Source organism: Pseudoliparis swirei, chromosome 9, assembly GCF_029220125.1.
Source record: "Pseudoliparis swirei isolate HS2019 ecotype Mariana Trench chromosome 9, NWPU_hadal_v1, whole genome shotgun sequence".
Lineage (NCBI taxonomy): Eukaryota > Metazoa > Chordata > Actinopteri > Perciformes > Liparidae > Pseudoliparis > Pseudoliparis swirei.
Genome location: NC_079396.1, coordinates 23997475 through 24021092, shown reverse-complemented (window position 1 = coordinate 24021092; position 23618 = coordinate 23997475). Strand labels below are relative to the sequence as shown.

The 23618-nt window shown below is 45.9% G+C and overlaps 2 protein-coding genes across 9 annotated transcripts in view; both read left to right on the top strand.

Annotated features, from left to right (window-relative positions):
• LOC130199040 (IQ motif and SEC7 domain-containing protein 1-like) overlaps positions 1–15892 on the top strand; it is a 71571-nt gene extending 55679 nt beyond the window's left edge. For 6 of the 7 annotated variants that reach the window (XM_056422216.1, XM_056422217.1, XM_056422219.1 and 3 more), the window contains 13 exons: positions 877–1156; positions 1299–2581; positions 2673–2834; positions 3186–3308; positions 3535–3701; positions 3794–3933; positions 5517–5546; positions 6748–6873; positions 6977–7076; positions 7161–7322; positions 8590–8766; positions 10849–10898; positions 12228–15892. In XM_056422216.1, the coding sequence (XP_056278191.1) occupies positions 877–1156; positions 1299–2581; positions 2673–2834; positions 3186–3308; positions 3535–3701; positions 3794–3933; positions 5517–5546; positions 6748–6873; positions 6977–7076; positions 7161–7322; positions 8590–8766; positions 10849–10898; positions 12228–12743 (3316 nt within the window). In that variant the 3' untranslated portion in view covers positions 12744–15892. The remainder of the gene's footprint in view (positions 1–876; positions 1157–1298; positions 2582–2672; positions 2835–3185; positions 3309–3534; positions 3702–3793; positions 3934–5516; positions 5547–6747; positions 6874–6976; positions 7077–7160; positions 7323–8589; positions 8767–10848; positions 10899–12227) is intronic. The other variant, XM_056422221.1, reaches the window with a different exon arrangement.
• Positions 15893–17227: 1335 nt separating this feature from the next.
• Positions 17228–20672, top strand: gp9 (glycoprotein IX (platelet)). Of its 2 annotated transcripts, none has more exons than XM_056422239.1 (2): positions 17228–17330; positions 17738–20672. In XM_056422239.1, the coding sequence occupies exon 2, from the start codon at positions 17739–17741 to the stop codon at positions 18468–18470; it is 732 nt and encodes a 243-aa protein (XP_056278214.1). In that variant the 5' UTR covers positions 17228–17330; position 17738; the 3' UTR covers positions 18471–20672. The 2 variants fall into 2 exon arrangements, with proteins under 2 accessions (XP_056278214.1, XP_056278213.1); XM_056422238.1 differs by having other exon boundaries at positions 17228–17349.
• Positions 20673–23618: the final 2946 nt, after the last annotated feature.

Sequence of the window (23618 nt, the reverse complement as noted above, 5' to 3'; positions counted from 1 at the left end):
TATTTGCTCTGTCGTTCCCTCTGAACTGGACTTTGTAACAGCGTGTCGTCACCGCGGCAAACATGAGGTAACTCCCGCCGGTCACCGATTGGCCCTCTGAGGCGGCCATAACGCGGAGTTTCCTGGAGCGGCCCCGTGAACTCTGGACCCGACGTGACCGAAAGACGTGGTGGACGAGATGTGAAGGAAGAGTTGGCAATTTATAGAGAATAGAGGGTCTTTTCGCCATAAGCCGTCCTCTTGCGGCACGGCAGAGTGAGAGAGTGAGTGAGTAATCGCCTCCGTTGTTGTTTGTTCACGTTGTGTTGTGTGACGTTTAATCCCACGGGGACAACGGGGTCACCTGGGAGTGTTTTGATATGTGGAGCGTTTACGTGGCATTTGGGGTTGTTTTTTTTCCAAGTTGTGTGGCACGTTGTCATAATTTCACAGAGTAATTATTATTACAAAGATGAGAGTCAGTATTCAAGCAGCTGAAATGTCCGTTTTTTTCTTTTCTGTACGTTATAAACTTGTAGAATCAGCATTTATATGCACGCTGCAGTTGCCGTATTCAATTCAGTTTGTTTTATATAGCCCAATATCACAAATCAATCACAAATTGCCTAATTGGGCTTTAAAATCTGTACACATACGACATCCCATATGCGTTTGTATCCTCCATAACAAAGACTAGACTATTTTATTCAAGCCGAGGCCATAAATCCCTGAAGTTGAACTCCTGAAGCTCTGACATTTCACAAGTCGTTCCAGGAACACAGCTGTGACGAACCTGTTTATACGTGTTATCAAATACTGACCCCCAAAAATGTAATTTTCATCGTCTAATTTTTTGAAGATGAAATCTCAAAGCGTCTCCTTCGCTTTTTGTTGCAGTGTGGAAGGTGATGGACGGCCCAATGAGAGCGGCCCTTCCCTGGACGGCGGAGCCGGCTTCGGCCCGGGCCCCGTGACTCACGGCTCGGCCATCGGCCCGGACCGCTTCGACGGCCCGCTCTACAGCCACGGGGTCCAGCCGGGTCCTCAGAGACCCCGTCGGCCCAAGCTCCAGCACTCGCAGTCCATCCTCCGGAAGCAGGCCGAGGAGGAGGCCATCAAGCGGTCGCGCTCGCTCTCCGAGAGCTACGAGCTCTCCGCCGACCTGCAGGACAAACAGGTATTCCGACGTGGCCGCCGATGAGCCGTTAGCTTTGGAGCTAACGCAACGAGTAAAGCGGGGAAAAGCCGTTGTCGGGTTGGACTTTACAAACCGAGAAAACGTCTGAAATAATACATTTGACTCTCGTCTTTCCGTCCAGGTGGAGATGCTGGAGCGTAAATATGGCGGACGTTTCATAACCCGGCATGCGGCCCGCACCATCCAGACGGCTTTCCGCCAGTATCAGATGAACAAGAACTTTGAGCGTCTCAGGAGCTCCATGTCGGAGAACCGCATGTCCAGGCGCATCGTCCTCTCCAACATGAGGATGCAGCTCTCGTTCGAGGGCCCCGAGAAAGTGCACAGCTCCTACTTCGAAGGGCGGCAGGTGTCCATGACGGAGGACGGCGCCACGGTGCAGTCCGAATGCGGAGACATCGAGGCGCGCCAACAGGCCAACATGGCGTCTCGCCCGGCCCCGCAGGGCGACCTGACCGACGCCATCACGGAGCTGGAGGACGCCTTTTCCAGGCAGGTGAAATCGCTGGCGGAGTCGATCGACGACGCGCTGAACTGTCGCAGCCTCCAAGGGGACGAGGGTCCGGAGCCGGAGGCCTCGGGCTGCTCCAAGGCGGAGAGGAAAGCGCCCTATCGGGTGAATTCCCACCGCCGGGCGGCCGGACGAATGCTCGACGAAACGTCGGCGTCCTACAGCGACGTCACCCTGTTCATCGACGAGGAGGACGCGTCGCCCTCCGTCGCTCTGTCCAGGTCAGGGGGCCAGCCGTCCAGCACGGAATCGGACGTGCGGTTGCGGTCCGTCGACTTCTCCCAGGACTACTGGCCCATCGACCCCAAAGACGAGGGTCGCGACACGGACACGAGCTGCCGCAGCACTCCTTCCCTGGAGGGCCAGGAGCAGCGCCTCAGGATGGACCACCTCCCGCTGCTGACCATAGAACCTCCGAGCGACAGCTCCGCCGAGCTCAGCGACCGGTCGGACCGCGGCGGCTCCTCCGTCAAGCGGCCGCCGCCGTACGAGCCGCACGGCCACGTGGTGACGTCGTCCCAGGCGAGCCCCAAACACATTTCCCACGGGCCGCCGCCGCCGCCGCGAACGTCCTCCCGCGACGGCGGCGACGACGCGCCGCTGCGCCACCGCCAACTGGAGGGCCACCTGGCCACCAACGGCTCGGCCAACCGGCAGAGCAAATCCGAGTCGGACTTCTCGGACGGCGACAACGACAGCGTCAACAGCACGTCCAACTCCAACGACACCATCAACTGCAGCTCCGAGTCGTCGTCGCGGGACAGCCTGCGGGAGCAGACGCTCAGCAAGCAGACGTACCACAAGGAGACTCGCAACAGCTGGGACTCGCCCATCTTCAGCAACGACGTGATCCGCAAGAGGCACTACCGCATCGGCCTCAACCTCTTCAACAAGTAGGTGCTCGGCTCGAGGCGAGGACGCTCGGCCCGTCCGGGTATTAAGGGTGTGAATAATGTTCTGCCTCTAAACGTTGGGATTCATCAGGAAGCCAGAGAAGGGCGTCCAGTACCTGACCGAGAGGGGCTTCATCCCCGACACGCCGGTCGGGGGGGCTCACTTCCTGCTGCAGAGGAAGGGGCTGAGCAGGCAGATGATCGGAGAGTTCCTCGGCAATCGGCAGAAGCAGTTCAACAGGGACGTCTTGGAGTGAGTGCGACTCGCCGCCGCGTTGCGTACGATGAGATGAAGATCGGGAAAAAAAGATCGGGGAAATGGGAAAACGTGGATAGTGGTCCATGTGCATGCTCTAAAATCATGGGGGGAAGGGAGCGGGGGCAATGGTGTACCTTATTTCATAAAAGAGAAAGTCCGAAAGATTCCTTAAAATCCAACTAAGGACAAACCTGCAGGCGATAACATTTGGAACATCCTCTTTTTCTAAAAACTGAAAATCTGATAGTCGAAGCGGTGACGATCAATAACAGATGCCGTGTTCGTGTGGTTTAAAAAAAATTTAAATTAAATGTTATGTTCTTCTGCCATCTGTTCCCCTGTCAGCTGTGTGGTGGATGAAATGGACTTCCAGAGCATGGAGCTGGACGAGGCTCTCCGGAAGTTTCAGAACCACATCCGTGTTCAGGGTGAAGCCCAGAAGGTGGAGCGGCTCATCGAGGCCTTCAGGTGAGATCCGGATCGAGATCGCACGACCGACAATGGCCCCAGAAGGGCACCTCAGAAGCCCCCGAGTCTCACAATGACTGTTTTAGGAAGGACAATAGAGGAAGCGCTTAAGCTGGGTTCATACGTACGCACATCCTTCAGAATATAATATCCACGTGTCAAAAAAACACATCAACTCGGGCTTTCTTACGATGTTATCTGGACTTATGTTGATATTTGCCTCCAGCCAGCGCTACTGCATCTGCAACCCCACGGTGGTGCGGCAGTTCAGGAACCCCGACACCATCTTCATCCTGGCGTTCGCCATCATCCTCCTCAACACCGACATGTACAGCCCCAACGTCAAGCCCGAGAGGAAGATGAAGATGGAGGACTTCATCAAGAATTTGAGAGGTAATCGGACACGATATGCTGAGGATGCGCTAGCGCGTGAACGAAATGAACCGAACGGATGTTTTTTAACGTCTCCTCGTTGGCGGTGCCAGGTGTGGACGATGGCGAGGACATCCCTCGGGAGACTCTGGTCGGCATCTACGAGAGGATCCGCAAGCGAGAGCTCAAGACCAACGAAGACCACGTCTCGCAGGTGCAGAAGGTTGAGAAGCTCATCGTGGGAAAGAAACCAGTAAGTCCTGACAATTTGAGTTTATTTTGTTTTTCAAGACAACGGTTTCAAGGCATGACATTAATCTTCGTGACACCTTTGGCGAATAAGATATCAACCTTATTACCTTCGCATTGAAAATGCGTGTTACTCGCATAACTCAAAAAGTATTAAACCGAATCGCATGGAATTTGGTGGGATGATTGGTTATTATCCGGGGACCATTTGATTAGATTTTGCGATCGATCGGGTCAAAGGTCAAGGTCATGAAAAGGTCAAAATCTTCTTTTTACCATAGCACGTTCAATTTCTATCCAATTGGCATGCAACTAATGCCAAAATGTTCAAAATTCAATGCCCGATCTTGTGATATGCGAAGGTATGCGCTCTACCGAGTACCCATTCTAGTTGAATATGCTTCAATCTGTACGTGCAGCTACCAATGGCACACTATGTGTGCAAGGGTTTCTGGGAAATGTCGAAGAGCCCTCTCACTTGCGTGACAAATCACCTCATTCACAGCCTTTGGCTTGTTTGCAGTAGTTTAATTGGTGTGTTTTTCTTCCCACGTGCTGCGAAGACCCGCCCTACTCTGCATCTGATTGGCTCGTACTCGTTGCTTTATTTGCAGAAGTGTATTGTCGGTAAACAAGGGGCTGCTAGTCTTCTTTCAAAAGGCTCTCGTGTATAATTACAATGTCCTGATTACGGGAGAACACTGTCTTACTGTCTCATTTGGTGTCATAATTCAACTTAATGTCGCTTTTAATTAAAAAGCACTCTCTAGTTCACATCAGAAACGTTGCCGCCCCCTTTGGTCCGCAATGACTTTTCCTTTTTCTCCATATTCGTGGACGCCGTATACGTAGGAGTTTAATCCCGTCGAAGGAACAGGAAGATTTCATATAATGTGTGTGGGTATTGTTGTGCCTGGACCCTTTTCGAGACCTTCACGCTGGTGACTTTAACACACCCGGAGCCCTTGAGAGATGTCACCCAGTGCCGCAGTCTGATGACGAATGACCACTTCCTCGGCACATCGGAGTTCTTCCGTAGTGTCCGAGGCTGAAGTGCTGGGAAAACCAGAGGTTCATTTGGCGGCGTGAATTACAATAACCCCTCGATTCACTCGTCACCACTCGGTTCATTTCTGTGTCTGAATCCTGAACCGGAGCTGTTATTACATGTAGTTCAGACTGTGCAGGTCTGCAGTGATGTCTCCTTCACGTGTGAAGGTTAAAAAGTGTGTTCAACCTTCAGGGAGAGGCTGGAATCGCGTTCGCTCGGCCTGTACTGGTCTGCGTGCGTTTTGAAAAATGATCCCTCGCAACCATTTAGCCGCATAATTAAAAGCTTGGGAGAACACTGACACATATTTTAAAAAACACACATTTCAGTTCCTCTGTGACAACCGGGCCCACGAGTGCTGCTCCGAGAGATCGCAGACACCCAAGCGGTGCATTCATCTTCATAGTCTGGAGTAGTGCACATTCTGCAACTGCACATCCTTATATGGGGTCATTAAAAAGCAGGAGAGATTACATAATGTTAATAATCATAACGGCAGCATAACTTATCGTCTTTGTACTCTTTTTTTCTGTTAGATCGGATCACTCCACCACGGCCTGGGATGTGTAAGTAGGCTAAATATCCATTAATCCAACTATATCTCATAGTTTTTCATTCATTGTTACCCTGTACGTCTCTGTCCCCGGACACTGCGGTACATGCACGTCAAACGGGGAGTTTCAGAGTCGGATTACCCCGAAAAAAGGCACAACCCTCTGTCTCCTCTGAGGAGACAGAATCCACAGACTCAGTGGGCTGCACCACCTCCAGCCCTCTGAACCTTTTATATAATAACAAACATGTAACCCTGTGGGGTCATTTTCTCGATTTGACATCATTTCTTAAATTCACCTTTTTAAAGGCCATGTGTGTTTTACATCAAACATTGCAGAGCAATCTCAGCTCTTTGTATAATGAGGCAGAATTATCCTCAGGCACAAGTGTAAAGAGATAATATGGCCCTAAAGCTGAAAAGTGAAGTTCGATTTAAAAAAATTCTTCACATCTCTTGTGAAAACATTCCTTTACTCATGTGGAGGAACTGTTTCAGGGTTTTAAATTGGTTTACCAACGTCTTGGGTTCACAAAAGCGGTGAAATATATGAATACAATGGTAGATAGATGTAAAGAAATATCTAAAGCCACATTTTAAAGAATAATAAATGTAACAGGACATTTCTGACAAAAAGAAATTCATAATGTTGTTATTGTTTTATGTTTTATGTTGTAAGGTCTGTCAGGACTACAGATGCAAATTAGCTGACGCATCCAATGGTGACATTTATGTTTTAACTGTACATGGTCCCTTTTAAAAAAAGATAATAATAAAAATCCCATGATGGACTGGCGGCCTGTCCGGGGTGAACCCTGCCTTCGCCCTATGTCCGCTGGGATCGGCTCCAGCGCCCCGCGACCCTAATGAGGATAAGCGGTTAGGATAATGGAAAAAAATAATAATAATAAAAATCAATTAAATAATCAAAAGAAATCCATGATTTGAAACGTTAAAAAAATTGCATTAAACGGTGGTATCCCAAATCACACCACAGCTGTGCTAACCCAAAAAACATAGTAAATATTGTAATTACAAGAAAATAACCACAATACAAGGATTTAAAAAATATATAAAAACTGTTTTAACAACTCTTTTTTCAGTATAAAACCACATAGGTCACTCTGAACGTGTCATCCTTCGGCTCCACCTTCTTTAGAATCAGTTTCTTAATGCGTCTCGAACGACCTCTTCACCCCCCCACCCCCCTCTAGGTGCTGTCGTTGCCCCACCGCCGGCTGGTGTGTTACTGCCGTCTGTTTGAAGTGCCGGATTCCAACAAGCTCCAGAAGCTGGGCCTCCACCAGCGGGAGATCTTCCTGTTCAACGACCTCCTCGTGGTAAAAAGACCCTCTCCCTTTTTCTTCTCCTCTTTTATCTCTCTCTCTCTCTCTTCGGACCCACCCTGAACACATTCTCTTCTCTCTCTCCGTCCGACTTCAGGTCACCAAGATCTTCCAGAAGAAGAAGAACTCCGTGACCTACAGCTTCCGGCAGTCCTTCTCTCTGTTCGGGATGCAGGTCACGCTGTTCGATAATCAATGTGAGTCTTCTGAGTCCGTCTTCCCCCCGCCGTCTGCTCCGGCTGGCTTTTGTGATCAAGGCGTCTCCCTTTCTCTTCGCCCAGATTACCCGAACGGAATCAGACTGATGTCGGCGCTGCCGGGCGCGGACATCAAAGTCCTCATCAACTTCAACGCGCCCAACCCCCAGGACCGCAAGAAGTTCACAGACGACCTGCGAGAGTCCATCGCCGAGGTCCAGGAGATGGAGAAGAACAGAATAGAGTGTGAGCTGCCTCCTCCTTTTTTTTTTTTCCCCCTTCCCATTCGGGATGGGTATCGTTTGGGTTTTTTTTTCCGATACCGGTGCTAAACCGGTACTTCTAAAACGATACCAGTGCCTGAAACGATACTTTAAAAAAAAGAAAAGAAGCACAAAACGACGATTGACAATGACGGCCGTATTCCCTGTAAAAGCCGTTCTCATGGCCGCACTGACGACAAACGGCACCGGTCGTTTCGGAACCAGTGCTAGCGCGTAGCTAGTAGCTAGTGCTAGCGCTAGCTATGAGTTAGCTTAAACATGGTTATAATGGCTAATTTATTATTTCTTGGGCTACTTTTATGAATGCAAGACTTGCATTCAACGTTACGGTACTAATCTGAGTTAAGGCTGCTCGTCATCATCGGTCTCCACGTTTTCAGGAGGTACCCAACCCTACTTCCCATCCCCGACCACATATATCTACCTCGTAGGAGCGGTCGGTAAAATCAACGCGCATTCTGATTTTCGTAGTGTCACTTATATTTTCCTTTTATTTGCAGAACAGCAACAGAAAAATAAATTAAACTCATACTAAATATACATTTTACGAGGGAGAAGGTTCACAGAGTTCGTAGGATGGCTAATGGAAGAGAAAGCAGGTTGTTTTATTTGAAATATTATTATTCTTTTTTTTTTTTACTTGGTTTAGGGACAGTGCACATAATACATTTTCAACAGACAGGCGACTAACAGAGCCCGGGTCCCCCACTGACCCTCATGAACAGAGCCCGGGTCCCCCACTGACCCTCATTAACAGAGCCCGGGTCCCCCACTGACCCTCATGAACAGAGCCCGGGTCCCCCACTGACCCTCATGAACAGAGCCGGGTCCCCACTGACCCTCATTAACAGAGCCGGGTCCCCACTGACCCTCATGAACAGAGCCCGATTCCCCCACTGACTATCATGAACAGAGCCCGGGTCCCCCACTGACCCTCATGAACAGAGCCCGGGTCCCCCACTGACCCTCATGAACAGAGCCCGGGTCCCCCACTGACCCTCATTAACAGAGCCCGGGTCCCCCACTGACCCTCATTAACAGATTTTTTCGATTTATTGTATCTTATATGTTGACTGTCTCATGTGTACGCCGCCAAGTCAAATTCTTCGTGTGTCCAACACACTTGGCGAATAAATGTTTCTGATTCTGATGAAGTCATTCCCTCCACCTCCACACTCACGCTCGTTCCTTCCCCTCACGCTTCCTTTCCTTTCCCTTTCTTCCCACAGCCGAGCTGGAGAAGCAGAAGGGCGTGGTGAGGCCCAGCATGTCGCAGGGCTCCGGCTTGAAGAAGGACGGCGGCGGCGGCAACATGAACCGCGCCAGCCTGGACGACACGTACACCATGGGCGAGGGCCTGAAGCGCAGCGCCCTCAGCAGCTCCCTGAGAGACCTCTCCGACGCAGGTACGGACACACAAAAACGCCTTTTGTTTTTTCCTCCGGCCCCGGTTTCTTTAAGCTCTCTGGATGATGTCAAGAGGAGGGAGAGAAAGAAAAGAAGTAAATAAAACCAACATGTTGATTTCTTTTTTCACGGCATCGCACGTTGATTTTTAGACTCCTCCCCTTTTTCTTTTTTTATTCCACTCCTTGTGATTGGTTGACTTCCTGAGGGACTTCAGGTGTGCTCCACTTATCTTTTAATGCAAAAGACTGAACACAGTTTGTGAAGCAGGTTTATGGTTTAGAAGATTCAGCTGAACTCGGAGGTGAATGAAAAATTTAGCACGTCAAACTGAACATTCCCATTCGTGTTTTTATTTTAACTTTGTATTTTAGCGTCACATTTTTTTATTTTATTTTTGCCGAGTTTATTTCATTCAAAGGCATTTTGTGGTAATCTTTTAAGTTTTATTCTGACATCATTTGCCATTACCTCTCTCTAGCGTATATATGTGTGTACCATCATCGCCTCTCAGCGACAACGAGATCCAGCTGTAGCTTTTCAGTCATTTCACACCCATGGATATTATATGTATATATTTATATATTTATACACTACCGTTCAAAAGTTTGGGGTCATCCAGACAATTTAGTGTCTTCCATGAAAACTCACTTTTATTTATCAAATGAATTGAAAATTGAATAGAAAATATAGTCAAGACATTGACAAGGTGAGAAATAATGATTAATATTTGAAGTATTAATTTTGTTCTTCAAGCTCAAAGGAAGGCCAGTTGTATAGCTTATATCACCAGCATAACTGTTTTCAGCTGTGCTAACATAATTGCACAAGGGTTTTCTAATCAGATATTAGTCTTCTAAGGCGATTAGCAAACACAATGTACCATTAGAACACTGGAGTGATAGTTGATGGAAATGGGCCTCTATACACCAATTAGAAACCAGACGTTTCCACCTAGAATAGTCATTTACCACATTAACAATGTATAGTGTGTATTTTTGATTAATGTTATCTTTATTGAAAAAACAGTGCTTTTCTTTGAAAAATAAAGACATTTCTAAGTGACCCCAAACTTTTGAACGGAGTGTATATATAATATATATTATATATATCTCGGCGTTTAGCACAGCTTCTGAAGCTGGAATACATTTCATTCATTACAGATAACGGCTGCGTGGAGTTATCGATTAACTCGATCACAAAATGAAATCCAGTGGCGGTTTGGGCCTCAGGTCGGTAATGAGAGGCGCTTTGTTCCTGTGGTCTCCACCTCCATGTGATATGATAGGTCAGGCAGGGAAAAGGAGTCTACAGAAGGCCCCTCCCCCTCCCCCGCGTTTTATTTCTTTTTCTCGATGTGGCATGTTAGTGGGGTTTCATTTGTGTTTACATTTTTTTTTTTTACCTTTCCTGCCATACTCTCCCCATTTCATGTGTATGTATTTACTGTGTGTTATTTCCCATACACATCAGGTATTCTCCTGTTTATGTGTTGATTATTGGTCATGTGTCATTGGCTGAGTGTGCCTAACAACGGCAACAGTGCTCCGTCTGTCCCCTCAGACCCCCCCTCCCCCCTCCCGTATATGCCTGTACATCCCATGTGCAACAACCACTGTATTGCTTTTGATGTGTCTCCTCCTCCCGTCACCGAGACCACGGCCCCCTTTTTTTAATAATTTTTTTATTTTTTATTGCGGCATCAACAAAGTTCAAAGCAATCTTTTGGTCTTTTGGACGTTCCCTTGGTCCGTCACTCCTGAGGCCTCCCGGTCGTCCACGTACGTCGAGATTAAATAAAAAATGTAATGCATTAAAACATGTGTGAGCAGCGTCGCAGCGCGTCGTCTATCAGCGGAACATGTTCACGCAGCTTTGGCTCTGCGCCTGCGTGAGGACACCACCCGTCAAACCACCGCCCTCCCCCAGACCTGAACGCACTCCCCCCCCCCTGCCCATATTTGGACCTTAATCACAGTCACGATCCACTGCAATGCCCCCCTCCCCCCCAAAAAACCCGTCTGTAGTCGATCCAGGAGTGCTGTCGATCTCTAATCTGTGGTGTTGCATGTCTCGGGCAGGCAAGCGGGGGCGTCGCAGCAGTGCAGGATCACTAGACAGCAATATGGAAGTAAGTTGGAAGCAGCTGGTGTATCCAAGCTTCTCTCTCTGTGATGATGTGCACTGTGGAAACACAACATTTGATCTTATTTTTTGTCGGTCTTACACCTTCTTTGCCTTTTCATAGAACTCCTCCGTCCATTTGTTTGGATCATTTATTTTCCTTCCTGGGATGCCTTATGACCTGCTTGCCTCCAGTTAGCGTGCATGCGTGGTGGGGTTGCCTGCCTCTGATCGTGCCTTTTTTTTTTGGGAAGCCGGGGGATTTTTGGTCATATTTTATATGACCGATACACACCTTCATCTTCAAAACAAAGCATGACTCTACTAACCCCTCCCCTCGTCGCCTGTCTCTGTCTTTTCATCCAATCACATCCGAGCGGTTTTTCATTTTTGGTTCTTCTTCTTCTCTGTGGCAGGGTGGTAGCTCCGCGAGACCGCTAGGGGAAAACCGAACATCTCCCGCAGGCTCCTCCCCCCCCACCCCCACCCCCCTGATCCACGCCTCCTCTGAAATGCTGTAAAGTTCAGGGAGAAACGTTTTCAGCCTTTTCATTTAGTCAAAGAGGTCCACCGATCGGCTTCACTTCTCGAGACGTGGATTTCATTCATTCACCCCCCCCCCCCCATCATTTCGCGTGTCCATGAGTCCACGTGTCGGGACCCTGAAAATGCCATTCTGCTTTTCCAAGACGTCACGTGGTCTCTCTCTAGTCTTAGATGAAGCATGTGCCAAAGGAAAAAAAGCTTCTTTTATTTCTTTACGTTTTAGGAGCGGTCGTACCTGTGTGTGTATATATATATAAATATATATAATATATATAGTGTGCAGCGTGGGGTCCATGAAAGGGGCGTCAAAGGGTCTGCATCCTGCCTTCTAGCTGAATGCTGATGTGTGTGTGTGTGGGATGCTGAGTCTGCCTGTCGCGTCCTCTTGCATGTGGAAACGATGATAACAAGTTGCATGTGTGACTCAGGAGGGTTTGGCTCACACACCGACTGCAACGGCGATGAAATGTTGTCTCTCTCTTTCGCCCCCCGTCGGATGGTATTCACGCTCCTGACTGTGTTCACGTCACTGCAGATGTTCTCGTTAGCTCCTTTCTGAAAACGGGCTCTCCCTTCCTCTTGACGCTGAGAATCCTCCCGCTGCCTCCCATGAAAGCATTTTTTTTTTCTTCGGTTTCTCATCCGCATGCCCGATAACACTTTGAGATAAGAAAACCCCGTGAATTCATCCCCCGCCGCTGCCTCCTCGCGGTCACTGAGGGAAGTCGCCGTTACTTTATTTATTTGTTGTTGTTTGTCTCCCCCCCCCCCCTCCCCTCTCCGCCTGCAGGGGTCCATCATTAGCAGAACCGCCGCCGCCGCGCCCCCGCCGCGCGGCCATCCCTCCTCCGTCCCCAACGCGGCGCCCGCCACCTCCATCCTCGGCTCGCTCTTCGGCAGCAAGCGGGGCAAACCGCCGTCTCAGAGCCACGCCCCTTTCCCCCCCGCCGACGCCGCCCAGCCCACTCTCATATCCCACAAGCCCCACCCGACCAACCTGCACCACACGGCGCAGCTCCACGCCCACCATTCCCAGTACTGCCAGGTCCCGCAGAACCCGCCGCCGTACAACCACCACCACCACTACCACCCGCCCCCCCACACGCAGCACCACCAGCACCCGGGCTACGCCTCCCAGGCGCACCAACAACAACAACAACAACAACAACAACAACCCCATTCGCAGCACGGCCACTGCAGCCAGCATTCCCATCACGCATCGCACTCGCACCACCACGGGCAGCAGGGGGGTTCGGCGCCGGGCGGACCCAAACCCAAACACAGTGGCATCAGCACCGTCGTGTGACGCTCCGACGCGCGGAGAGAGAGGCGGGGGACTCAAAGACGGAGGGGGACAATCGCTTACACCAAAGGGACCGAGGGCGTCGCTCTGTGGCCCGACCACTGTGTTTCACTGCTGCTGTGATGGGAACCAGTCTCACACACACACACACACACACACGCAGCCGCCTCGCCAGGTCCAACCAATATGCAGGATGGAAATCGGACTCGGTAGTTCCACCAGGGGCCTTTTAACTCATTCGCCTGATCGTGGGCCCCATCAGGGTTTTTTTGTGAGGGGGGGAGGGGCTCTGTACAGGAAGACGCTCTCTGTTTTCCACACACACACACACACCGTGCTCTCTCACCGAGCCGCTCTCCTTACCTGCCTCGTTCCTACAACGGCCCGTCTTACCTTCACATAGTCCGGGACGGAGGGTCGCCCCCTCCCTCCCCGAGACGGGAACGCGGCCGAGCGACGGCGTAATTCCTCGTGCGCTGCCTTTTTTATTTTACCGGGGTAAAGTCGACTTTCAGCTCTTCTGGGGGTCGTTTTGCAGATTCCTTCACATCGTCAGAATGCAAAATGTGGTCGTTGCCTCCCCGCGTAGTGAAGAACCTAGACGTGGTCGCTTCAAGAACCACAAGGACAGTCCAGCCGTCTCCGTCGCCGTAGTTCTAGTGCTGTGTTTACCGTAGACGACAGCTATACGTGTTGTCTCCTAGCTCTCGTAAATAAATGTGCCAATTATTAACGCATAATCTATTTAGTCAAGACTTCATGTACAGTATATTTGTGCGTAAAGGTAATTTGTAAGATTATACTTGCAATTATTATTCTCAGCAAAAATTTAATTTTTATCAGTATTATACTGACTCCGTGGTAACGGGATGTAGATCTGAAAAGGAGTGAACGCCCATTCAGTCCGGCCTATAATCTAGATTCTGGAATTATACTTTTTTTCTTTTGCCTTTTCCAATGGATCGGAAGGAGGACGGACGGCAGCTGTCGAAGCCTCGAAGACCCGTCGGCACCCTCGCAAATGATAAACCGGGTCGGTCGGTTCTCTTCTCGTACTGTGGCTGCTTAAAATGAAATTCTAAAAAATAATAATGAAGATTAAGAGTGAAAAGACACTTGAAATACACTTTGGAGGCTCTGGCTCAAAATGTTACAAAACGGTGTGAAGTCTGTTGCCTTTACTTTCAATGATGCGACAGCTGCTCTCTTTAAACTCTTTAAAAAACTGAAAACACTTTCGAAAAATCTTCTTTTGCCTTCTTTAGAATATATATATTTTATTTTATTCGCCAACAAGGCGAGTGAATGAAATCAGTTCTTACATAGCGAAGTATTTTTTTCCCCATCTTTTTTCCCCCTCTATCATACGTGCAATATCTTTGTACTGATGTTGTACATTAACAACGAAGCAAAGTGTCCCTCCCATTTAATTTCGTCCGTGTCGCGTCATTATTTATTTATGTTTTTGTTTGTTTTTGACCCCTGTCGATGTCTTTCTTAGTAAATTAACGTGTGGATGTCCTCGTTGGTCTTATGAGAGGCTCAGACTTGGAGTTCAGTGGAATGTCTAGTAAGTGATTTTTTGCATGTAATGTTATTAATGTGAGGCTATCCTCTGCACATTGTATAACGAAATCAGTGTTACCATAGCAAGTTTAAGTGCAATCATGTTCAGATAAATGCAGACTTGTACTATGAGTGGAAGTCTGTTTATCTCGTTGTCCAGGACGAGATTCAGGTGAAAAAATAAAATATATATATATATATCCTTTTTCATTTAAGAATATATAAATACTTACTTACACAGTTCACGGGGGAAAGAGGAATGTGTGTATATATTTTAATAAAAAGGTTAAAAAAAATGCTTCTCTTTGGGCTGAACACAAATATTTTGCTGGATAAGCACACGTGAAAGAACACTTTCATTTATTTTCAGGAAATGCAGTTATAATATTACACAATGCAAACTGAACAAAAGGAACTGGGTCATATATGTAAAGAATAACTTTCTACATTCTACAAATAAGAGTCTATTCTATAGTGTGTACATTAGTGACAGTAAACTGTTTGTCCCAATATTCAGGTTGTAAATGTATTTTAACATTCACAAAGAAAACCATTTGCCATAAGTCAGGCTTATTCTCACACATTTATCCTCATTGGGAATTAACAAGGAACGAGCAGATGACGGACATATCACACACGGGATTATAATGTGTCTTTTTTTTGATTTTGTTGTTGTTGTGTTGCTATAATTCTGAAATCTTTGGGGTGATGTAAAACCCATGAATCTGTTTTGTTTTTGATGTGTGTTGTTCCAACGTCTCCAGTCATTCTGTGTGAGGAAGTAACCCAACGATGCACTGCTCGGATCGTCATGTGTCCTATTCACTGTGAGCCGATTGGGGGAGGGAGGGGGAGGGGGAAAGGAAGAAATCGGCCTATACATTTTGGTTTTTGATTCATTTTGAATTTCCTGTCGTCGCCCTATGTTATGGCTGGTAGTTACTGAAGCTCGGCACCGCATTGTCGTCAACGAAGCCATCGTGTAAATTACGAATATGAAGAACGTTGCACTTCTGAGGGCTTTCATCGTGTAAATATGGGATTTTTTTTGGGGTGGGGGCCACGTGCAAACGGATGAACTGCTTTGGGAAGGAGGGTTTTATCTTTTATGAAGCCTCAAAGGGACCAAGAGAGAGAGAGAGACTAACGGGTTAAAGCAGCTGTACATAATGTGTATATGATCAATAACCTGCAGTTGTGATCAGAGGCGTGATGTGTGAACATATCGATCGGCCTCCGGCTCTCATGAACCTGACGCCTGCTGCAGGAATCAAAAACAGACTGTTAGAAAGTTTGCTGCCATTTACATCCAGCTCTTCTTTTCTTCATACATCCCCCCCCCCCCCACACACACACACACACTCCCCGTACACACACACACACAAACCAACACGCATCCTGCTGCAAGCTGTTCAGTCTGACGTGAGACACATTTTAAAGCGAGGAAAAGACGGGAATGGCCTCATTTATATGTGCATTCTGTGTGTACAGTGAGTAGTGAGTCCGTAAGACCCCAGTTATTGTAAAACTTCCAACTGTGACAATGTTGAGAATGCAAAAAATAAACAAATATATGACTTATGGTATACGCACGTGTTGTTTTTGCTCTTTAGTGCATATAAAATATATAGTACAGAAGAAACATTTTTTATTTTTTATTTTAGTTTCCTCCTTTTGGTATAATGCGTTTGACATGATAACCTGTACCTCTTTCCATGACTTAGCGTTTCCACCAGAGGGCATGCGTCAGAAGTGCTCGTAAAATGAAAATGGAAAATCTGTGCTGTGACACCATCTATGGGTGAGAAGTGTTCCTGCTCCACAGCTGCATCAGCCAGAGGAAATGTCTCCTCTTGACCTCAGATTTCTTCTCTGAAGCTGTGGAAGTGTGACGTGTCTTCAGTGGAGTGCGTAGATTATCTTGGTTACATGTCCATTCTGCTATATTAATATTATATTAACAAAGCCTTAGAGCCTCAGTATGTGGCTTTCAATGTACATGTTTTAATTCAGATTAATCTGCCTCCTGTGCCCTCAGCACTGCTGTGTGTGTGTGTGTGGCATATTTTGATGTCCTGTTTTGGAAAAGCAGGAGAACCATATATATATATATTTATTAATATTTACACATTTTTATTTTATTTTTACATATACATATATTTATTCATACTTGTATTTATTCATATATATATATATATACGTTTACTTATTTATATATATATATATATATACATTTATGTGTGTGTGGCATATTTTGATGTCCTGTTTTGGAAAAGCAGGAGAACCATATATATATATATATATTTATTTATATTTACACATTTTTATTTTATTTTTTATTTTTACATATACATATATTTATTCATACTTTTATTCATTCATATATATATATATATATACGTTTACTTATTTATATATATATATATATACATATATGTGTGTGGCATATTTGTATGTCCTGTTTTGGAAAAGCAGGAGTACCATATATATATTTATTTATATTTACACATTTTTATTTTATTTTTTATTTTTACATATACATATATTTATTCATACTTTTATTTATTCATATATATATACGTTTACTAATTTATATATATATATATATATACATGTGTGTGTGTGTGGCATATTTGTATGTCCTGTTTTGGAAAAGCAGGAGAACCATATATATATATTTCTATTTACACATTTTTATTTTATTTTTACATATACGTATATTTATTCATACTTTTATATATTTATATATATACACATTTATTTATATATATATATATATATATGTGTGTGTGTGTGTGTGTGTGTGGGTGTGAGAGAGAGAGAGCTTCGGTACCACTGTGTGGAAGAGATAAACTCTTATCTCCTCAGCAGATGCATTTCCTTCACGTCAAATGCGCCATAACAGCGCAGAGTTGCCGGTGTGTTCCTCACACCGACCAGTATTCTGTTTAATGACACGTCGGACACCCTGAACATGTCATTCCATTTTTTGGGATGACTGGCACCGCAAGGAATAACTTCCAGGTTGGTTTCACTTTAAAAGGTTTGTATTCCTTTTTATTTATACATTTGTCTTAAGGATCCACAGAGATAATGAATATATTTCACCTCATAGATGTATTTGGCATCAACAATTAATTAAAGATTCTAGAGTTTTACAAAATGTGAGTTAGTCTTGTTCTTATACACAAAATGTATTTAACCAGGAAAAGCCTCACTGGGGTTAAACATGTTTCCTCTTGGCCGAGAGACAGCAGTAGCAAATTAAACAAAGTTTCAGACATGCAACATAAAAGAGTGACAGACAATAATATAAAAAGAGAAATATTTGATTAGATCACAGCAATATATCGACATGCATATAGACATATCCATGCAAACAGGATGTTGCAGTGCAGAAAATGAATAACCTTTCATTCCTCACCCTGCAGGATGCTCCGGGATTTAAGCGTCGCCGTTTTCCTCGTCTGGGCCACGCTGGGCTCTCGCGCTACGGGTCAACCCTGCCTGTGTTCGGCCCTCGCGCCCTCCGGCCTGCGGGTCAACTGCAGCTCCTTGAACCTCGTGGAGCTGCCTCGCGGTCTGCCGTCGGACGCCACGGAGCTGCACGCGCAGGACAACCGGCTCACCTCGGTGCCTCCGGGCCTCTTTGACGGACTGGTCGGCCTGAAGAAGGTCTCGCTGTCCGGGAACCCTTTCCACTGCGACTGCGGGATCCAGTACCTGAGGAGCTGGTTGCTAAGGAACAGGGACGTCGTCTCCGCGGAGCCCACCTGCGCCGGTCCGAGCGCCGTGGCCCGGAGAGCCGTCGCTGACCTCGGCGACGACTACTTCTCCTCCTGTGGAGGCTGCGCCGGCGGCGCTTATGACGCCGCGGTGGCGGGGATGCTCTGCTGCCTCATCGGTCTGCTTCTGTGGAGCGTGAGGCTGGCCAAAATGTCCACCGTCACGCTGTGCATACACGAGAGGCATTCGGGAATCGAGGCCGAGCGTCTGCGCTCGCGGAGGCCCAAGCACAGGAGGAGGTCGGCGGGGTCAGAGGTCGGCGGGGAGTCCGTCACTTGTGCACGGGACGTAGAAAAGACACTCGGCGACATGGAGTTACTGCCGCAAGTACTGGACACGTTGCACAAGAAGCACTGTGGGAAGATAAAGGCTATCTGAGAGGCCTGCTGCACTGGAATAACACTACAAGTGGAAAATAAAGTTGTTTTTGTAATAGTTTTAAATGCTAAACTGATAACGCCATGTGTCCTGAGACTTCTTCTGGGTTTCTTACAAAGCAACCTGATGCTCATCTGTGACATTTCATTAATTTTAGGCAGAGCATACACTAATATTAGAAAATATAAAAGGCTATTTTGGCTTTTAAATGTAGTGGCCTAAATATTCATCAGTCTATAGAATTCATGCTGTATACGGTCCTGCAGGACTCTCACAAGAGGAATGAGCTACTTTTCAAAAGAAAAGAGACGGTGCATAACTTGGAGAAAGTAATCTTCACGGTTCTGTCGGTTACAGAAGAATGGACCCTTTCAGTGCCACCATCATGATTATGTCAAGGTGTTGGTAAGATATCCAAGACAATATTCTTTGACTGCACTAGTCAAAAACAACATTTAAAACGTTTTGAATTCCATAAAAAGTGTATGTTTGACCATTTATTAGCTAGACTGAATATCTTGCAGAAATCTGTCATTTAATTATACAAAGTCAAAAATCAATATCCTTTTCAAAATTGTCATTTTTAGATACTTTTTTAAATATCTAGAATCAACATCCTGGATAACGGCAGTATAATTATTACTTTTCCCATTTCAGAAAATCCAATTGCTACGATAGTTATACCTTGAGCCAAGATGAAAAACATTCCAGATCTCCATAATGTAATTTTGACTATTTAAAACACATTAGGGCAAAATAAAAATCACATTACGCATATCCACGATTGACGATATGATGACAAGCATGGTCTGGAATTATGGAGACATCTTCTTTGATATAGAAGTGTTTTGGTAATGCATGTAAACATAGATCAGTAAATATATTGTTGTATAAAAATATGCACCCGAAAAAAAGCATAATATTATCGCTCTATGTGGTGCCAGATGTCCTCAATTTAAATGAATCAGTCGTCAGGAATTACTTTCTTATTTCACCAGCAAAACAAAAAACAATTAATAACGTTCTTCCCTCATTCTTAAGAGCTCATTTCACTTTAACTGATGACGGACAGCGTTAACGTGTGTCTTGTGACCCATAAACCAATGCATGTTATTTGCATAGGTGCATGTTTTTAGATTTGTTCAAACCTTATTTTGAAAACCGGAAGTGGTCACGCTTTTATTCTCCAACCATCTCCGCCAAGTCTCGCTACCGCCTCTTTTCGCTCGCTTCCGGTCTGGGCGGTTTAAATCATGAGTGTAATGCGGAAGTGTGAAAAAGAGAAAAGCTGGAGGAAAACTGTAAAGCGGTGTCCCCTGTGCGCATGCGCAGTATACTGAGCCGTGTGCACAGTCGGTTGACATGCGCTGGAAATACAGGGATGGTGTCCCCTCAGGTGCCCGACATAATTAAATATTTTCATTATAAATATATAATATCATATTATAGTATACTGTAAAAATGTGAATAGAGTAATACATAAATCATAAAATGATTTATATATTACTCTATTCAATGAATGATGATATAAAGTGTCTTCTAGTAATGTCCCAGTATACATTCCCTTCATAATAAATGTAATATTTATATGTGTACATGCCATGGAAATGTACCATGAATATATTACGAAAAATTCCATGTAAAATATTTTTTAAAATTGTATTTACAATGTCATAGAAAATATCATAGTATAGTATGCTGTGAAAAATGTCATAATATACTCTCATGGTTGAATGCATTTATTCTAACAATTTAAAATGTAATGTAATATAGCACGTCATGATATAGTAATTATAAACATGCCATAGTATATAGTATGCTAGACACATTTCAAGAGAAGCCAATAAAGAATGTTATCGTATAGTATGCCGTAAAAATTATAATGTCATACTATAGTATGGTATATAACTGTTATTACTTTCTTGGCATACCACACAGCCATTTGTTTGTGATTTTGTTCATGAGATACTATACTATAACATTTTAATGACAGACTGTGACTTATGGCTCCTTGTTGCACACCATATCAACACTTTTTTGGGGGAATACAATGTCATTTTTTTATAGGATGCTTCTGACATCTTTTAAATCATAAAATCATTTTAAAGCGCCGCCAATGTTTATACCATTTTTATTATGTGCTATATATTATGCCATTTTAATAACATCCAATAGCATCGCTGCTCAGCCATCCCCGGATTCCAAGGCGCCGGTGAAGGGAGCAGAGCGTCGGGTTTGAGGACCTTTAGAACGGCCTTTCGGCTCTTTGCAGATGACGGTGGTTCTGTTGCGATGTGGTGGTTCTGCCGGTTCCTGCAGAAGGTCGTGACCTCCTGCGGTTTGCTGTTTGAGGAGTGGTCGAGATGAGATCCAGCACCTCCAAGTCTGAGGCCACGGTTCTCTGCCGGGTAAAATGATGGATTGAATCTCCCCTCCGGGTCGCTGCACCAAGCGAAGGAGTTCAATAAACCAGCACTTCCACATTCCAACCCTTATTTACGGCCATGAGCTTTGGATAGGGGCTAAAAGAATGAGCTCGTGGGTATAAGCCACCGAAATGAGAAGGCCCAGGGAGAGATCCAGAAAACCCTGGACAGATGGTATATGTGGTTCGGCATGGGAATGCATCCAGGTGTTATGAATAATAGATAGATAGATAGATATATACTTTATTAATCCCCAAGGGGAAATTTGTCGTGACAGTAGCAGCACCAATAAACCAAACACACAAGAATAATTAAAAAAACACAAAATATAAGAAACAGGGATGAAAGATATAGAAGTATACAAAGTAAAATACAAAACAAAATATATATGTACATATACAACACACATGCATACACAACACACAACACCAATAACAAATCAAATCAAATACAAAAATATTAAATATAGACAGTGTGCAAAAAGCAAAGTGTGTGTATATGTGCAGATGAAATGAAATGTGTGTGTATGTGTGTAGTGCAAACAAATGAAATGTGTGAAGTGCAGATCAACATAGTATAAATATTAAGTTATTATTGCACTATGGTCTGGCAAGAGGTGATCTGTTGTAGAGCCTCATAGCCGTCGGCAGGAATGTTCTCCTGTATCTGTCCTTGTGGCAGCGGAGCGTGAGGAGACGTCTGGAGAAAGTCCTCCTCTGTCCCTGTAGGAGGTGGTGGAGAGGGTGGTCCGGGTTGTCCAATATGGACACAAGTTTCTTCAACGTCCTCCTCTCCACCACCTGTTCCAGGTGCTCCAGCTGGCAGCCGATGATGGAGCCAGCCTTCCTAACCAGTTTGTTAAGACGGCTGGTGTCACCGGCTCGATGCTGCTCCCCAGCAGACAATGGCAAAGTGCAGCACACTGGCCACAACCGACTGGTAGAATAACTCCAGCATCTTGCTGCACACGTTGAAGGATCGAAGCTTTCTCAGGAAAAGAGTCGACTCATCCCCTTCTTGTACACAGCGTTGATGTTGGCCTTCCAGTTCAGTCGGCTGTCGATGGAGACGCCCAGGTACTTGTACTCCTCCACCATGTCCACGTCCACTCCCAGGACACTCAGAGGTGTAGGAGCTGTCGCCTTCCTCCTGAAGTCCACCACCATCTCTCTGGTCTTGGCCACGTTCAGCCGCAGGTGGTTCTCATCGCCCACTTTACAAAGTCACTCACCACTGCCCTGTACTCCTCCTCCCGTCCATCCCTAATACACCCGACCACTGCAGAGTCATCAGAGTACTTCTGCAGATGGCATGACTCCGTGTTGTACTGGAAGTCACTGGTGTACAGGGTGAAGAGGAAGGAGACAGAACAGTTCCTGTGGGGCTCAACATCACTGACCACCGTTCCAGACAGCACACGCCCATTCTGACAAACTGTGGTCTGCCTGTGAGGTAGTCAGTGATCCAGGAGATGGTGGACGCGTCCACACGGCCACCGCAGCTTCTCACTCAGCAGCAGTGGCTGGATGGTGTTAAATGCACTGGAGAAGTCAAAGAAAGTGACTCTCACAGAGACACCGGTTCCATCCAGGTGCGACTGAGCTCGTTGCAGCAGGTAGATGATGGCGTCGTCCACTCCCACATGAGGCTGGTAAGCAGATTGCAGAGGGTCCAGCGATGATTTCACCTGCGGCCGGAGGTGGGCCAAGACCAGCCTCTCCAGCACCTTCATCACATGGGAGGTGAGGGCGACCGGTCGGTAGTCGTTGAGGCCAGATGGTGTTGACTTCTTTGGGACAGGGACCAGGCACGACGTCTTCCACAGCACCGGGACTTCCCCCAGCCTCAGGCTGAGGTTGAAGAGGTGCTGCAGGACACCAGACAGCTGGGTGGCGCAGGTCTTTAGGACCCTGGGGCTGATGCCATCAGGACCTTCAGCTCTGCGCTGGAGTAGTTTCTCCAGCTGTCTTCTCACCTGGTCAGTCGTCACAGAGAGAGGTGGGAGGGTGGAGGAGCCCATTGTTGTTGAGGGCTCGGTGGATGTGCAGCTCAACGTGTAATGTGGAGATTATCATTATTTGTCATTCTTTCATGTACTTATTTCCTCTTACAATATTACGCCCCCCCCCACCGTTCACCAAGGCCTAAAAGTACCCTTTTTTTTTTTAAAGGGTGTTGTTCACTATTGTGTTACATATTTTTCAAACCAACACGTCGAGAACTTTCATTTAAAAAGGGTGTCTGTGTGTAATATATACTTTGCAATTTAAAAGCCATATTTTTATATTTATATATATATGTATACATATATATACGTATATAATATATATACATATATATGTATACATATATATGTGTATATATATATATATATGTATGTATATAACTTTGAGGCACAGGGAAGATATCAACTATTAAGACCATCATGACCAAAAACATGATAAAACTAGAATGGGCACTCGGTAGAGCGCATACCTTCGCATATCACAAGATTGGGCATTGAATTATGAACATTTTGGCATTAGTTGCATGCCAATTGGACACAAATGTATCGTGCTATGGTAAAAAAAGAGTTTGACCTTTCCATGACCTTGACCTTTGACCCCAAAATCTAATCAAATGGTCCCCGGATAATAACCAATCATCCCACCAAATTTCATGCGATTCAAGAACATTTTGACCTGTTCATGACCTTTGACCTTGATCTTTGACCCGAGCGATC